Source organism: Vidua macroura, chromosome 5 (genome assembly GCF_024509145.1).
Source record: "Vidua macroura isolate BioBank_ID:100142 chromosome 5, ASM2450914v1, whole genome shotgun sequence".
Classification (NCBI taxonomy): domain Eukaryota; kingdom Metazoa; phylum Chordata; class Aves; order Passeriformes; family Viduidae; genus Vidua; species Vidua macroura.
In genome coordinates, this window is record NC_071575.1 from 73364828 (window position 1) to 73382333 (window position 17506).

The 17506-nt window shown below is 61.1% G+C and overlaps 1 protein-coding gene across 1 annotated transcript in view; it reads left to right on the top strand.

The window, feature by feature from the left end:
• Nucleotides 1-17506, top strand: part of SND1 (staphylococcal nuclease and tudor domain containing 1) — a 75145-nt gene that overhangs the window by 37395 nt on the left and 20244 nt on the right. The window contains exons 11-15 of the mRNA XM_053977064.1: nt 2828-2917; nt 10842-10942; nt 14577-14687; nt 16084-16156; nt 17266-17407. Of these exons, the coding sequence (XP_053833039.1) occupies nt 2828-2917; nt 10842-10942; nt 14577-14687; nt 16084-16156; nt 17266-17407 (517 nt within the window). The remainder of the gene's footprint in view (nt 1-2827; nt 2918-10841; nt 10943-14576; nt 14688-16083; nt 16157-17265; nt 17408-17506) is intronic.

Sequence of the window (17506 nt, forward strand, 5' to 3'; positions counted from 1 at the left end):
CTTAATTAACTTCTCAGTGGCTGATGACTCCCTCCAGCAGCCAAGGGGAGCCGGGACTGGCATTTCATGGAATCGTGGGATCCCAGAATGGATTGGGATGAGTTGGGTTGGGTTGGAAGGGACCTTCAAGCCCATCCAGTCCCACCACAAGCAGGGACACTTCCACTATCCCGGGCTGTTCCAAGCCCTGTCCAGCCTGGATGTGAACATTCCCGGGATGGAGAAGCCACAACTCGCGAGGGGATTCATTGTTGGGATCCAGCTCCTGCCTCGGAAAATGGGTTAAACCCAACAAAATCCTTCTCCGTGTCGGAAACTGCCGGAGTTTGCCATCTGTGGAATTCCGTTAACTTCCCGCTGTTCCATTGATTATTTGTGTTTATTTGCAAAAGCTCTGCTGAGCGTCCGAGGTCTTGAACGGCTTCCCAGAGCCGTCAGCTGCTGCTTTTCCTGCGCCGGGAGTGTCGCGGCTGTGGGACAACAGAGCCGCCTTTAATGGGGGCTGACAGGGCGGCGTCGGGGCGGTTTGGGCTGGGCACTTAAACGTTCCCATTATCCAGCTCCTGGCACCGCCAGGCCGTGTGGGGAGGATTCCCAAAGGGAATTGGTGTTTTGCAGCAGCAGCAGCAGCAGCAGCAGGAGGATGTGAGGGCTCGGTCAGCACCGGCACATCCGGGGCTGGAATGGTGCAGCCGTGGGTCCCAGCACAGCACCGGGGCACCTGTGCTGGTGACCCCCTTTTTGGGGTGACCCCTTCTTGGGGTGACTCCTTTTTTGGGATGGTCCCTTCTTGGGCTGGTCCCACACGGCTGCAGACCTGTCAGCTGCTCCAAAGGAGCTTTGTGGAGGGCTCAGATCCCAGCTCCATGGCACATCCAAGAGTGGCAGGGTGGCACTGTGGATCCCAGTATGGCTTAGGAATGTCACTGGTGCTGTGGAGTCTGTGCTGGTTGTCCCTTTTTGGGGTGGTCCCTTTTTGCGATGGTCCCTTTTGGAGGTGGTCCCAGTGGCTGCAGACCCAATGGAGCTTTGGGGAGGGCTCGGATCCCGCCTCCACGGCTCCTTCAGGAATTCCCTGCTGGCCCCCGAGCCCCTGGCACTGCCGGGAGGTGCCGGGGCCACCCAGGGCTTTGCCGTCCCGCTTCCCGCGCTCCGGCGGGATGGGATTAGGGATTTAACAGCCTGTGCCAGACAGACACTTAACTAAGCCATAAATTTGGAGTTCGTTAGTGAGGATTAATTAGTGTTTGCACAGGGCTTTGCCGTGCGGAGCCGCGCTCCGTGTCGGAGCTCTGCCGTGACCTTGGCGAGGGCGGGAGCGTCTCAGGGCCTGGATCTGTCAGATCCCACTGACAGAAGGGTCCGGAGTCACCCCGAGGATCTGGGGACTGGGAATGCTCCAGGAGCCCATGGGCAGGGGCTGGAAGTTTGGAAAGGGGGTGCTGTGCTCCCCTGGGAAGGGGCAGAGAGAGAGGCTGGTGGTGCCACAGTAGCTCCTCCATGCTTGTTCTGAGCTCCTGCAGCTCCAGGGCCTGGAGCAGCGCCTGGGATCTGCTTTGGGATCTGCTTTGGGATCTGCTTTGGGAGCCGCTGTGGGGGCAGGAGGTGCCAAAGTTCCCGGGGATGCCCTTCCTGGATCCATCCTGTTCCCATCCCCAGCACTGGCTGTGGGTTCCCGGGGATCCCCTTGCTGGATCCATCCCGTTCCCATCCCCAGCACTGGCTGTGGGTTCCCGGGGATGCCCTTGCTGGATCCATCCCGTTCCCATCCCCAGCACTGGCTGTGGGTTCCCGGGGATGCCCTTGCTGGATCCATCCCGTTCCCATCCCCGGTGCCGGCAGGGCTGCGCAGTGCAGGCGGAGGATGGGACGTCTCCAAGGAGCAGCCTGGGAATGAGCGGCGTCAAGGACAATAAACTCTGCCAAAGCCTCGTTCATTAGGGAGGATCCGAGTGCCGCCGCCTGTGTCCCCCCTCCCTCTCCGTCTGACTCCGCTCCATTTCCGGCTCCTTTGGCCTGATCTCCCTCTTTTCCATGATTTCCTCCCCAGCTCGGGGAGGTGTGAGGGGGCCATGCCCACGGCACTGTGGCGGCGAGCAGAGCGACTGCCCAGGGCCATCCTCCACCGGGGCTGGGTTGGGTTGGGCTGGGTTGGGTTGGGTCGTGCTGGGTCCTGTCGGGTCACACTGGGTCACTTTGTGTTGGGTCACATTGGGTTACATTGGGTTGTGTTGGGTCACTTTGGGTCACTTCATCTTGGGTCACGTTGAGTTACGCTGGGTTGGATCACATTGGGTCACACTGGGTTGTGTTGGGTCACTTTGGGTCATGTTGGGTCACTTTGGGTCACTTCATGTTGGGTCACGGGTTACATTGGGTTGTGTTGGGTCACTTTGGGTCACTTCATGTTGGGTCACGTTGGGTTACATTGCGTTGTGTTGGGTCACTTTGGGTCACGTTGGGTCACACTGGGTCGTGTTGGGTTGTGTTGGATTGCGTCGGGTCGAATCCCCGTTTCCCTTGGGAGTCTCCCCTTTTTGCTCAGCCTTTGCAGGGATGTGACTCCAGGAGATGCCCTTGGACAGGGGCCAGGACACACTGGGGGGGTCACCCTGGTCACCCCCACCCCAAATTCCCATCATCCCGTTCCGTCCTGGAGCTGTCGCTCAGGGATGCCCGACCTGGCCCCACGAGGCTGCCGACACTTGGGGGACGTCGGGATTATCCCGGGGTCCCCTCGGGGTTCAGCGGAGCCTGAACTGGGATGTGGAATTGGGCGGGGCCCTGGGAGAGGGAATCCCCTGACCTGAGTCCCCTCTCTTGGCAGGACAAGAACAGGAAGCTGAGGCCCCTCTACGACATTCCCTACATGTTCGAGGCCCGGGAATTCCTGCGCAAGAAGCTCATCGGGAAGAAGGTACGGAGATGAGGCTGGGATGAGGTTGAGGATGAGGGGACAAGGGATGGGACAGGGCTGAGGATGAGGGAATGAAGGAGGGGATGAGTCTGATGCTGGTGCTGCATGTGGCTCCTTGGGAAATTCCAGGATGCCCCCAAGCCTGGAGTGCCCCTCGAGGTGTTGCACTCCCCATTTCCCAGGAATTCCGCCTCACTTCTCCCTTTGTTTCCCCGGAGTATTTTCCGAGGCTGGTTCAGAGCAATTCCGGGAATGAGGAATGTGTTAACCAGCGGAGTGAAAGCTCCAGATGCAATTTTCCAATGCTCATAAAACAGTCAAATAAAATCAATTCCCTTCATGGCGCGGCCGTCGCTGCTCGTCGGGGCTGCTTCGGTGCCTAATTGGATCTTTCCAGCTCGGAGCCTGCCTGGGTAGTTCGAAAAAATAGGGAAAGGGGAAAAGAACAGCTTGGAAGATTTTTTTAATGGGAAATCTAGTGCTTCCCGGAGTTGGAAAATAATGTGGGAGTGTTGTTGGGATTTGTGATGGGAGCACTGGGTCTGGAATGGGATTGTGGCACCTCAGAGCGGTCCCGGTTTGAGCCATTCCGGGGTTACTGGTGCCAGTTTTCTGCCATCCGCCGTTGCTGTGCTCTGTGTTGGATCAGGGGTTGGAATTGCCTCTGGCACTGGGTGCCTTTGGAGGGTGACTTTGGGGATATCTGGGATTCCAGGGTGTTCTGGGATTAAGGGAGCTCAGCCTGCCCTGGCTGTTCTGAGGATTTGTGGGATTCCAAGGAGTTCTGGAATTAGGGGAGCTCAACCTGCCCTGGTTCCTGGCCTGCCTCAGGACCCCCGTCCATCCCCATCACTCTGGGGCCCATCCTTACGGATCCTGTCCCTGTGCCTTGGGAGGCTCCTCATGGACACATCCCAGCCCATCCCAGCCCATCCCAATGGACGCAGCACCCACCCCCGGGGCGTGGCACTGGTCCCTGGAATGTCCCATCCCAGGGCAGGGACCGTGCTTGGGGCAGATCCCTCAGATGCCCCATCCTGGCGCAATGGGATCCTGGGAGGTCCCAGCACCCATCCCGGCTCCTCATGGCCATTCCCAGCTCCAGGGGGTTGGGATTCACCAGCAGTCACTGGTCTTACTGGGGGTGTTGCTCTTCCAGCACATCCTGCTCCAGTGCCGTGGGCAGGAGCCTCGAGGGACGGGATTTGGATCTCCCAGAGCTCTCCTAGAGCTCCTGCTGCCTGTTCCATCCATCCCAACATTCCCAAGGGATTTCCAGCTCCGGCTGCTCCAGAGCCAGCCCCAGTTCATGACTGAAACACACCCTGGGTTTCATCCCAAAATTACGATGCCAGATTCCATCCAAGCCCATCCCAGCCCATCCCATCCCATCCCGTCCTGCTGGAGCGCTGGGTCAGCCCTGACATTGCTTTCCAAAATAATTCCCTCTGGAGAGAGCACCGAGGGGGGATGAGGAAGGATCCATCCCTGTTGTGGCTGCCACAGCTCCATCTCCTCCAGTTCCTGTTGGGAGAGGAGCTGGGATGTGGGAGCCCACCTGTGAATTCCCTGCTCCCTGGGAAGAGATGGAAGGCAATGTATTTCTCTCTTTCCCTCTCATTCCTGAGCAGCGGGAGTTTTCCAGGCTGGGATTTTCCTGGCACATAAGGGCTGGATTTGGGGATTTTGGCTCTTGTGCCAGAGCCTCTCCCTGTGCCGCTGTGTCCTTCCCAGCCGCTGGAATTTGCCCGGCGGCGTGGGATGAACCGGAGCCAGCGCCCGGCTGCCCAGGCCACTATGGATTTGTGGAATAAATCCGTGGAGCGTGTCGGGAAGGGCCGGCTCCTCCGCCCATCGATCGCGCTGCGCCGTGGAGCGGCTCCGGATAATTGCGCCGGGCGCGGGAGATGGATCGTGGCTCTTCCCTAATTAACTCTGGGATTAATCGCTCAGATGGGGGGAGCCGGCAAGGGAGAGCTCCGGGATGAACATTCCCTGTGCATGGAAGCTCTGCCGCCCTGCCCTTGCCAGCTGCTCGGGGGAAAGAAATGAGGGGTTCCCTGGGGTGTCCCAGGATCCCATCCCTGTGCCTCATCCCTGTGTCCCATCCTGTCCCATCTCTGTGTCCCATCCCTGTATCCCATCCCTGTGTCCCATCCCTTTGTCCCATTGTGTCCCATCCCTGTATCCCATCCCTGTGTCCCATCCTGTCCCATCTCTTTATCCCATCCCTGTGTCCCATCCTGTCCCATCCCTGTGTCCCATCCCTGTGTCCCATCCTTGTGCCTCATCCATGTGTCTCATCCCTGTGTCCCATCTCTGTATCCCATCCCTGTGTCCCATCCCTGTGTCCCATCCTGTCCCATCCCTGTGTCTCATCCTGTCCCATCCCTGTGTCCCAACATGTCCCATCCCTGTGTCCCATCCCTGTGTCCCATCCCTGTGTCCCATCCCTGTATCCCATCCCTCTGTGCCATCCTGTCCCATCCCTGTGTTCCATCCCTGTATTCCATCCTTGTGCCCTATCCCTGTGTCCCATCTTGTCTCATCCCTGTATCCCATCCCCGTGTCCCATCATTCCCACCCTCCCACCCCATCCCTCTCGGGAAGGCTGATTCCAACCAGGAGTGCTGCCCATCTCCAGAGCCCTGAGTGGTTTCCCGATGGTTTTCCAGGGCATTCACCTGTCTGGTCCCCTCAGATGCTTCCAGGGATTCTCCTTTTGGGGTTACAACAGCAGCAATCCCAGTGCCAGCACTGCTGGGGACCAGGGCTGGGATAAAACAGCGATGGGTTTGACCAGGGAAAACCTCCCTGGGAACACAATCCCAGTCCCGGGAAGAGGGAAGGCTTTGGTAGACTGGAGGATTTTTGGAATGTCGGGCAATTTTTCCTGCGTCTCGCAGGAGCTTGGAAGCTCTGGGAGAGCTCGGCACGGCAGCGATGCCCGGGGGGGATTTTGGGAAGATCCCAGTTCTTAACAGCCGGGGCTGGGGACGGTGGGGACTCATCCCTCGGGAAGCTGCGCCGTGCCTGAGCCGGGATCCGGGACGCTGTTCCCGGGAATGTGCGGGCGCCGGGGCGGCTTTGCCAGCTCTGGAGCGTCACGGGGACGGCTGCGTCACCCGCCGCTTCCACGTGTGGAATTGGGCAGGATTCGGCTGCCGGGGAGGATTTGGCTGCTCGGAGCCGAACCGGGAGAGCTGTTGGGGAGCGCAGTTTTCCCGCCCGGATTGCGCTTGGAATCCGCGGCGTGCGCGGCTGCTGCAGTGGGCTGGGCTGGCTCCGGCACGGGGAGGGGGCAGGGGCGAACGGGATTATTCCCGGTGTAACGATCCCAAATTCAGGGACCTTTCCTTTCCCTGCATCCATCGCCCTCCCCACGACGCTTCCCAGCCCGGCACTTCCATGGTTATCCCAATCCAAGGTCAATCCTACCCCGGGGGTCTCCGTGGCCCCTCCGGCAGCCGCTGGAGCGGGAGGGAGGAGGGAGCTCGGATCCTGCTGGATCCGCTCCTGGCGATGCCGGAGGCGCTGGAGGCTCCCGGGAGCTGCTGTGGAGCATCCTTATTCCACATCCCGGCCTTTTCCAAGAGGGATGATGGGAGGATGGAGAGGTGGAGGTGGTTAGGGAAGCGGAGCCGGCTCCCGCTCGCCATTCCCAGGAAATCCCGCTGCCCGCAGCAGGATGCGGGGTGGGGGGTGCTGGGATGAGCCGGCCCTCGGGAGGGAAATCGCTGCTCCAGAGGGAAAACGCTTCCCTGGATCTGCCCCGCGGGGGTCCCCGCCGTGCCTCCTGCAGCCCCCATCCCGCCGGGATCATCCCGCACATTCCTGCTCCCAACCCCTGGCCCCTGCCAGGTCTCCGGGAACCTCCTCCGGCACGGGAGGGACACGGGGGGCACCCACCGCCCCGAGCCCCCCGCCAGCCCCTTCCCAACCCCCCCCCCGGCCCTTCCACCCGGCACGAGCTGCCGGGGAAGTAAAAATATTCCCGGGAGCGGGTGACGCCGCCGGGCCGGGAGATCCGCGGGCGGGTGGGGTATTTTTAGCCCGGCAGGTCTGGGCTGCCACCCACCCCCCATCTGTCGCCCCCCGGCCCCCCCGTGTCCCCGCGGCCCCTCGGAGCCCCCCGTGGGATGAGGGAATAGCAGGGAATGGCACCGGCACGGCCCCGAGCCCACCCCGCCCTCCCCATCCCAAAGGTGGGGCTGCTCCTGACCCTTCCCGGCGGGATGAGCCCCCCTGCCCCCTCTCCAGGCAGCCCCCGGGAGGGGGTCCCTGCCCCCGCTTGTCCCCCTGGGATGGGGACATGTCCCCACTGCCTGGGGTCCTGAGGCTGGAGCACGGGATGTGCCTGGAATGTCCCATTGTGTCCCCCCAGCCCAGACTGGGGCAGGAACTGGGACAGGACCACGGGGGGGTGCCCCCCCCCCCCCCCCGACTTTGGGACCAGCTGGGACAGGGTGGCAGGGGCCACACCCTGGGGACAAGGAGCTGGGAACAACTTCATTGGGACCCTGGTCCTGGGGACAGTGAGGCAGGACCCCCATCCTGGGAACAGTGTGTTGGGAACAACCTCACGGGGACCCTGATGCTGGGGACAAGGCCAGGGGCCGCATCCTGGGGACCCCATCCTGTTCCCCCCATGTCCTGGCACCCCCAGCTCTGTGCTGGTGAGCCCAGGCAGTGAGTGCTGGGGTGCCAGGTCCCCGTGGGTGCAGTGTCTCTGTGGGTGCAGTGTCCCCGTGGGTGCAGGGTGTCTGTGGGTGCAGTGTCTCCATGGGGTGCCGGGTCCCCGTGGGTGCAGTGTCCCCGTGGGTGCCAGGTCCCCATGGGTGCAGTGTCCCTGTGGGTGCAGGGTCCCCGTGGGTGCAGGGTCCCCGTGGGTGCAGTGTCCCCGTGGGTGCAGGGTGTCTGTGGGTGCAGTGTCTCCATGGGGTGCCGGGTCCCCGTGGGTGCAGGGTCCCCATGGGTGCAGTGTCCCCGTGGGTGCCAGGTCGCCGTGGATGCAGTGTCCCCGTGGGTGCAGTGTCCCCGTGGGTGCAGGGTCCCCGTGGGTGCAGGGTCCCCGTGGGTGACATTGGCGGCGGTGGCCGCTCAGAGCCCGTGGCTGGATGCGCTCCCGGGAGCGGAGCTGCCGGAGTGATTTAATCCACCCTGACTGCAGCTGACCTTGGAAAGCCGCCCAGGCGCGGCTCCGGCTGCTCCGGGGGGAGCAGAGCCCAGGGGTGCCAGGGGGTCCCTGCAGCCCCAGCCCTTGCCAGCCCCTCCACGGGCACGTCGCCCTTGGATCCCGGGAATGCTTTGCCCTCTGTCCCCCGTGCCAGAGCTGTGGGTGGGGGTGGCACTGCCACGTCTGGTGTCACATGGACCACGGCCTGGCCTCAGATGATCCCGGGCGTTGTCCCAGCAGCTCCAGGTCCCTCCAGCTGAGCGACACCCCCAGGGCCTTTCCCAGCTTTCCGTGTCTGGGCTGGTCCATGGGGCTGGTGTGATCCAAGGGGGGATGTAGAACTTCATGGAATCATGGAATGTTTCCAGCCCTGCCATGGCTGGGACACCTTCCCCTATCCCAAGTGGCTCCAGGCCCCGTCCAGCCTGGCCTTGAGCACTTCTGGGAATCCAGGGGCAGCCACACCCTGTGCCAGGGCTCCACTTGGCCTTGTGGAACCTCGTCCCACGGATCTGACCTGTCCGGATCCCTCTGTGGAGCCTTCCTGCCCCTGGGCACATCTGATGCACTGGGATTCAGCGGGACACAATACAGGGCTTTCCTGTTGAGGGGTGACCCCATCCCATCCCATCCCACCCCATCCCACCCCATCCCATCCCATCCCATCCCATCCCAATCTCTCCTGACTCTTCCCAGATCCATCCCCGAGCCCTGGGATCCCCCGTCCCCCCCGGCTGCTCCGCCGCCGCCGTTCCCCATTCCCGGTGCCGCATCCCGAGCCAGGTGTTTCCCACGCCAGCCGCTCCTGAGCCAGACATCTCAAAAAGCCCTGGAGCAGCTGCATTCCCAACCTGCCTCTCGGAGTAATCGGCGTCTCTTTTTCCCCTCCAGTGGTTCCGACGGGAGCTTTGCTGCGAGGAATCGCTGTAACCGCTCCCCTTAATTGGCTCTTTCCTGCCGGAGCCCCCTCTCCGCATGGAAAAGCCGCGGCTCCGGCGCCCTGCCAGACGCTCCGACCCTTTTTGCATTTTGATGTTGGTTTAATGAGTGATTTTCGGGATGAGCCGAGGCTTTGGAGGGGTTCAGGGATGCTCCTGCCTCGCCTGTCTGGCTGCCTTTGGCTCAGCGTGGCTCCGGCCATGCGGAACGGGAACAGGAACGGGAACAGCAGTGGGAAAAGTCCAGAGGGGCCGAGTCCAGCTCTGAGGCCGCAGCACTGGGATGTCCCCAAAGATCCCCACATCGTCCCTGTGTCACCCCCTCTACCCCAGGGCCTCAGGGTATTCCAACTATTTCCTGATACCAGGAAAACACCGAGGATGGAGCTTCCCTGGGGAAGCATTGGGTGGGATTTTCATGGAAACGGCACCTGCAGATGTGGGATGTGATGCTGGGAACTGCTGGGGAGTGATGCCTGGAGGAGGGAAGGTTCCAGGGGACCTTCCAGGGCCTGAAGGGGCTCCAGGAGAGCTGCAGAGGGACTGGGGACAAGGCCTGCAGGGACAGGACACAGGGAATGGCTCCCACTGCCAGAGGGCAGGGATGGATGGGATCTTGGGAATTAGGAATTCCTGTCTGGGCTGGAATTGCCAGAGCAGCTGGGGCTGCCCCTGCATCCCTGGCAGTGCCCAAGGCCAGGCTGGGCACTGGGGCTGGAGCAGCCTGGGACAGTGGAAGGTGTGCCTGCCATGGCAGGGGTGGCACTGGAGGGGCTTTGGGGTCCCTTCCCACCCAACCCATCCCAGGATTCCCTGATCCCTGCACGTCCCAGCTGGTCCTGAGCCCTGGTGCAGTGGGAGGTGATGCATCCAGCCGGATCTGCCCCTGAAAGTGTTCCCAGTCCTTGTCCGGGATCCCAGAGCAGTGGCAGCAGTGTCCCAGTCCCTCCCTGCTCTGTCAGAGCCATGGGGACACTGTGGGATTCCAGGCTCGGGATGCTCCCTGCCCTGCCCCAGCCCTTCCCATCCCTCCCAGAGACCCTGATTCCGGGACACAGCCCCGCCGTCCCCCTGTCCTGGCGGGAACGTCGCATCCATAAACCGGGAATTGCCAGGGCTGCTGCACCTCGGGATCCCCACGGAGCTCTGGGGACACCTGGCAGGGGCTGGGATCCGGACTGGGATCTTGTCCCGCCTGGGAAGCTCCTGGTGTAATGTGCCTGGAAGCTCTGGTGGTGCCGGAGCCGCTGGGAAACGGCTCCGTCCCCTGGGCATGGAGAAGGAGGGGAGCTGGAGAGTGGCAGTGGGAATGTGGGCATGGGGAGGTTGGGGATGGGATGGGAAAGGATGGGATGGGGATGGGGATGGGGATGGGGATGAGGATGAGGGTGAGGATGAGGATGAGGATGGGGATGGGGATGAGGATGAGGATGGGGATGAAGATGAGGATAAGGATGAGGATGAGGATGAGGATGAGGATGAGGATGAGGATGAGGATGAGGATGGGGATGGGGATGAGGATGAGGATGGGGATGAGGATGAGGATGGGGATGAAGATGAGGATAAGGATGAGGATGAGGATGAGGATGAGGGTGAGGATGAGGATGGGGATAAGGATGAGCATGAGGATGAGGATGAGGATGGGGATGAAGATGAGGATAAGGATGAGGATGAGGATGAGGATGAGGATGAGGATGAGGGTGAGGATGAGGATGGGGATGGGGATGAGGATGAGGGCCTGGCTGGCTGATCCTGGGGCTCTGGCCAAGGGGCCCGGGCGGTGCCAGCCCTGAGCCATTCCCTGTTCCAGGTGAACGTTTCCGTGGATTACATCCGCCCCGCCAGCAGCGCCACCGACACCGTCCCGGCCTTCTCAGAGCGCACCTGTGCCACCGTCTCCATCGGCGGAATGTGAGTCATCCCCCGGGACTGGGGTTCCCACCTGGAATTCCCACCTTGCCGGGGCTCTGTGGGGTTGGAGGGTGGCTCGCTCCCCACTTGGCATGGGGTCAGCCCCCATTCCCGACATCCCAGCGTTGGGGTTCTGTGGGATACATTGGGATGCTGCTGTCTGGACCCCCACACCTGCCCCCATGACATGGGGGATATCGGGATCAGGTTCCCCCCAGTCTGGCTGCTTCAGGGGTGGCTTTGGAGGAGTAATCCCTGCTGTTTATCCTGGGATGTTTGTCCTTCCCAAGGGACCCCCTCCCTGATTTCCCTTCTCCACGAGAAGGTTCAGGAGTGGGGAGTGTTCCAGAGCAGCTTCCCCTCAGCCAGAATTTGTGTTTTTTCCCCTCGGGGCGTGAGAGGTTTTTCCCCTCTGGCACATCCCTGTGGATAGGCCGAGCCTTCAGCACATCCCCGTGGATAGGCCGAGCCTCTGGCTGGCAGCGGCTCCGGGAGCTGCGTAGGGAGGATTTGTCATAGGCCCTTGGTTGCTTTCCCAGTTTTTTTTCCCAGTAGCAGCTATTTTGGAAAGCACCCAAAGCGCTGCAGCGCTGCCTTTCCTTCCCTGATCCAGGGGCTGCAAGAGCTGCACTTCCCTTCCTTCCCTTCAAAATCTGGGAGAGCTGCATTCTCCTGCTCCCTAATCCCAGGGCTGGGAGGGCTGCTCCTGCATTCCCAGGATGTTCCACAGTGCCTGTGCCATTCCCAGGATGTTCCACAGTGCCTGTGCTATTCCTGGTGCTGCATCCCGGGATGTTCCACAGTGCCTGTGCCATTCCCAGGGCCATTCCCGTGATGTTCCACAGTGCCTGTGCCATTCCCAGGACCATTCCCGGGATGTTCCACAGTGCCTGTGCCATTCCCGGTGCTGCATCCCGGGATGTGGTACAGTGCCTGTGCCATTCCCAGGATGTTCCACAGTGCCTGTGCCATTCCTGGTGCTGCATCCCGGGATGTTCTACAGTGCCTGTGCCATTCCCAGGATGTTCCACAGTGCCTGTGCCATTCCTGGTGCTGCATCCCGGGATGTTCCACAGTGCCTGTGCCATTCCCGGTGCTGCATCCCGGGATGCTGGGGGTGGAACAGAGCAGGGTCTGTGTCCCGAGGCCTTTGCCAGGCTGGAATGGAGCAGGGAATAAAGCCTGGCTTGTCCTCCTGGAGTGTCCGCCCGGCATCTGGGCTGGGCTGAGCCTGCTTGGAATTCTGGGCACGGCGGCGCCGGGGCGGGAGCCAGAGCAGGAGCTGCAGCCCCAGTCCCAGCTCCAGGCACTGGGAACTGGGGGGGCTGGAGCACAAACCCAGCTTCTCCTGCTGGATCCCTGCTCATCTCCCAGCCTGGATCCCTGACTGGATCCATGCCCATATTCCTGCCTGGATCCCTGCACAAATTCCTGCCTGGATCCCTGCCTGGATCTCCTGGATCTCTTCTGGATCCCTGCCTGCATCCCAGTCTATCCCTGCTTGTGTCACTCCCTGGATCCCAGGATCCATCCCTCCCGCTTCTCCCTTCCATCTCCTCCAAGTTTTGGATCTGATCCCTAGCCCTAAATGCTGGTGCATTCCCCAGCATCCCAGAGCATCCCATAGAATTCCAGAGCATCCCACAGTCCTCCACAGCATCCTGCACCATTCCATAGCATCCCACAGCATCCTGCATCATCCTTAGGGAAAAAAGCTCCTAGAAATCCCTAACACCACATTTCAGGAACACCCTGTGCTGTAATTCCAGGTGCAATTCCCAGCAGGAGTGGGGGCTCCCTTCCCTGGGGGCAGAGGGGCTGAATGCTGCAGTTTGGGATGATTTGGAGTTTGGGGGGTGGGATGGGTTTGGCATCCCTGACCCTGATCCCGATCCCTGCTGGGCACCGGCTCTGGTGGGATGAAGCCCCTGCAAAACTTCCTTTGGGAAAGGAAATGCGGGAGGACCTTAAAAATTGACATTTTTGGCTTCAAGTTCCCAAACTGGCTTTTTCCATCCTAAGGAGATTTTTCCCGTTGTATTCCCAGTCTTTAATCTGGGATTAACTGGGGGATGCTCCTTCCCTCCAGGTCCCAGCTCCAGCTCCATTCCAGAGCTTTGCTGGGAGGCGGGAATGGGGAGTGCCTCCCAGGGAGCCAGGCTGGAGCAGGGGCTGGAATTCGTGGGCTGGAATTCCTTCTTTGAGCCGTTATCCCTGTCTCCCTCTCCCTTGCCCTCCTTCCCTGGGTGCCAGGATCAGTCCTCGTGGGAATTTTGAGCCTTAAAAACTCTGAACCCCGAAAAAAATTGGGCTTTTCCTGGGATTTTCAGCCCAGTGAAGTGTTCTGTCACTGGGAAGCATCCAGATTTCATGGCTGGGAGTGCTGGGAATGCTCCAGAGCATCTGGGCTTTTCCAGTGGCCCAGGGAGGGGACATGTGGGGCGCTTTTCCACACCCTTTTCCAGGATGCAGCTGGGATGGGGAGCAGGATGTCTGGGATGGGGGGTGGGATGTGTTCAGGATGAGAAGCAGGATTTAACTGGGATGGGGAATCTCAGGGACCACTGGGAGCTGCCCTGGCCCTTCCCTGGCCTCCCCCAGCTCCTGCTCCTTCCTGAGCATTCCCGGGGTGCCCATTCCCAGGGCTCAGCATTCCCAGGCTGCCGCAGCTGCTCCAGCTGCAGCGATTCCCTCGCTCGCCAATCCCAAATTTTTTGATTCCTCCCCCTGCTCCGAGACCTAATTTCGGCTCCCGGTGATGGATTTGCCCTTCCCCCCACTCAGGAAGGGGCACACCCGGGAATCGGGAGGGGATCAGCCCCTCCAGCCTCTGGATAGATCTGCTTTTTTTGGGATACGGAGGGAATTAGCGGGGGGGGCGGTGACTGGAGGAGAATTAGGGAAGTGCTGGCGAAGGAGAATTCGTGGATTTGCTTAAAGCAGTGGAATGTGATGGATTCATCCCCGCCTTGCACAGGCCCTGCTTGCTGATCCCAGAGATCCCAGTTCACTGGGAGAGACTGCTCCCAGCCACTTCCCGTGGAAATGGGGGTGAGGGGGGTTCTCCCTGTCCAAGCCCCCCCAAACTGCCGCCCCAATTCTTTCCTGGAAAAAAAGTGGGATGGTGGAATCAAGGAGATTCCTGTGAGCTGGGGGCCGTCACCCCTCGGATTTGGGGGGGGAGTCCGGGGGTGGTGCCCCCCCCCCTCCCAAACCAGTGCCCACCCCCTGCTCCTGGAAAAAAGTGATGGGATTGGGAAATCCAGGAGGAGGCTCCCGTGGGCTGGGAAAGCTGAGCCTGCTGGGTTTGGGGTGGGGTGGGAAGGGAGTTTTGGGGTGAGGTTTTTGGGGTGAGGTTTTTGGGGTGCTCCTGGGAGGTTTCTCCCTGTGGCATGAGTCCAGTTTGGGTCTCCCATTGTCCCTGATTTGGGTCCCAGCCCAGAGAGCTGGGATGTGTCGCTCCGACGCCTTCCCTTGGGATGGGATGGGATGGGATGGGTTGGGATGGGCTGGGATTGGGGTGGGGTGGGATTGGGGTGGGGTGGGATGGAGTGGGATTGGGGTGGGGTGGAATGGGGTGGGATTGGGGTCTCCCTGCCCCAGTTCCCACCCCGATCCGGTCCCGTTCCCGCAGCAACATCGCGGAGGCGCTGGTCAGCAAGGGCCTGGCCACGGTGCTGCGCTACCGGCAGGACGATGACCAGCGCTCGGCGCACTACGATGAGCTGCTGGCGGCCGAGGCCCGGTGAGCACGGGGCTGGGGGGGCTGTGCGGGGTCCCCCTGTCCCCCTGTCACATCCTGTGCCCCCTGTCCTGCGTCCCTCTGCCCCGTCCCAGCCGTGTCCCCTGGGCATCCGTCTGTCCCCAGCCGTGTCCACGAGATCCAGGTGTGCACAGCCCAGCTCCCCGTGGAGAGGATCCTGTGGGGATCCCGTATCCCAGTGCCCCCCATGTCCACAGGGATCGCCGTTCCCAGCCTTGGGAGCCCCCCAGGTGTCCCCATGTTCCTGTCCCTCATCCCACGCTCCCGCCGGCCCTGGAGTGGCGATGGACACCCTTCCCTGCCCGGCCCCGCTCCCTCCGGAGGCGTCTCCGTCGCGGCTGAGCCCGGCAGGAATAGCGGGATCTCAGCTCCTCCTTGGCAGCAGATCCCGGCACGATGCTGAGAGCCAGGAAGAGCAGCTTGGAGGGGGCTGCGGCGCCTTCCCGGGCAGGACTGGCTGCTGCGGGAAAAGGCGGATCGATCCCGAGAAAGCTGCTCCCGTTCCCACCCAGCCGTGCCCGGGCGGTGGGCGGCCGGCAGATTGCTCAGAGGCTCCTTCCCAACGCCTGGAATGTGCCTTTTGGGAAGCCTGGCAGGAAGTCAGCAGCTCGGAGCTGCGGAGGGGGCACTGGGATACCGGGATGCGGGGATGGGATCTGGCACCTGGAGCCAGATGTGGGGCTGGGATGTGGCACCTGGAGCTGGATACAAGGCTGGGATGTGGCACCTGGAGCCAGAGCTGCTCCAGGGTTGGGATTCAGCCTGGACATCCCCAGGTGGAGGTGCTGGATGTTCCCGCCCAACCCCAGAGCGGGGCCGGTGGTGGAGGTGGCTCATCCATGCCATTGGGAGCTTTGGCACATCCCAAATCCGGGATTGTGCTGGCACCAGGCAGAGGAGCTGGTAGCTCCAAGACAACGCTGGGAGCAGTGGGAATGGGGGATTCAGGGTGAGGTTGTGGTGCAGGGCCCGGAGCAGTCTGGGGGATCCATTCAGCATTCCCAGCTCTTCAGAGAGCCTGGGGTCACATCCCAGACCATTGGCTCTGCCAGAATCCTGGCACACCCCGGCCTTTCCCAACCCCCCAGGCCAGGCCCTGGGGCAGGAGGGGACGCGGAGCTCAGTGGCCTCATCCTGAGGGAGCGTCCCAGGGGAACATCCCAGCCTCGCATCCCTGGATCCAGATCCGGATCCGGATCTGGCAGCAGCTGCAGCATCCGCCGGTTTTCCATCGGCTCGGTGCCCTCCGCGTGCGGCATTCCCCATCCCGGCTCCTGGGAGCCCTCATTCCATGGCTGGGATGGTCCGGGCGTCCCGGCGGGCACAGGGGTTAGGGTTAGGGCAGGAGCTGATTCCCGGCGCTCCCTCTGCTCTCCAGGGCCATCAAGAACGGGAAGGGGCTGCACAGCAAGAAGGAGGTGCCGATCCACAGGGTCGCCGACATCTCCGGAGTAAGGATCCCCTGGGGCACGCGGGAGGGGCGGGAATTCCGGGAATTCCGCAGGGGATCAAACGGGATAAAACCCCCACACGGGCGCCGTTGTTTTGGGAGCTGCTGGGGGCCGTTTACCCCTTTTTTCCTTGGATGAATAAACAGGGAGTTGCCCCATAGCCTGGGAACCAGGTGGTGGGAGCCAACACCGGAATGCTGGTGGGAATCCGGGATTCCCTGGCTCTGCTGAGGGATTTTGGGGATCCCCATATCACCCAGCAGAGCTCCTTACATTTTCCTCAATTAATTAATGTTTTCGAGGATTTCTGTGGAGTCCTTTGATGCTGGGATGGAGAGGGGCAGATCCCGGGAAAAGGGAGTGATGGGATGCTCCATTAGGGATGGGGGAAATGGGGAAACGGGGAAATGGGGCCGGATCTGTCCTGCTGGTCCAGGCAGCTGCCCTGGGAGGGGGATAGGATGGGCTTTGGGATGTACCTGGGATGGATTTGGGAACAGGTTTAGGGATGAATTTTGGATGTATTTTGGCTGGATTGGGGATGTATTTGGGATGTGATTTGGGATACATTTAGGATTTATTTTGGGGTCTATTTGGGATTTTTGGATGTATTTTGAGATGTGTTTTGAGATGTATTTGAGATGTGCTTTGGGATATTTTTGGAATTTTGGATTTTTGGATGTATTTTGAGATGTGTTTTGAGATGCATTTGGGATGTGCTTTGGGGTATTTTTGGGCTTTTGGGATGGATTTGGGATGCATTTTGGGATATATTTGGGATGCGTTTTGGGATGTATTTGGGATTTGTTTTGGGATGTATTTGGGATTTTTGGATGTATTTTGAGATGTGTTTTGGGATATATTTGGGATTTGGTTTAGGATGTATTTGGGATTTTTGGATGTATTTTGAGATGCGTTTTGGGATGTATTTGGGATTTCGGGATGGATCTGGGCTGTGTTTGGGATGCACGGCCCGTCCCGAGCTGGAAGCGCTCAGCTCCGTGCCCAGATGTCACATTCCAGCTGGCACAGGGGACAAGGAGCAGCCCCCGCTCCCGTTCCCGGCAGGTCGGGGTTCCGAGAGTCCCTGAATTCCCGTTTTCCCGCAGGACACGCAGAAGGCGAAGCAGTTCCTGCCGTTCCTGCAGCGCGCCGGCCGCTCCGAGGCCGTGGTGGAATACGTGTTCAGCGGCTCCCGCCTGAAGCTCTTCCTGCCCAAGGAAACCTGCCTGATCACCTTCCTGCTCGCAGGTGAGCCGGGAGCGCCGCCGGATCCCGGGATCGGCACCGCGGGATCCCGGGATCGGCACCGCGGGATCCCGGGATTGTAACCGCACTGCAGGGTTCTAG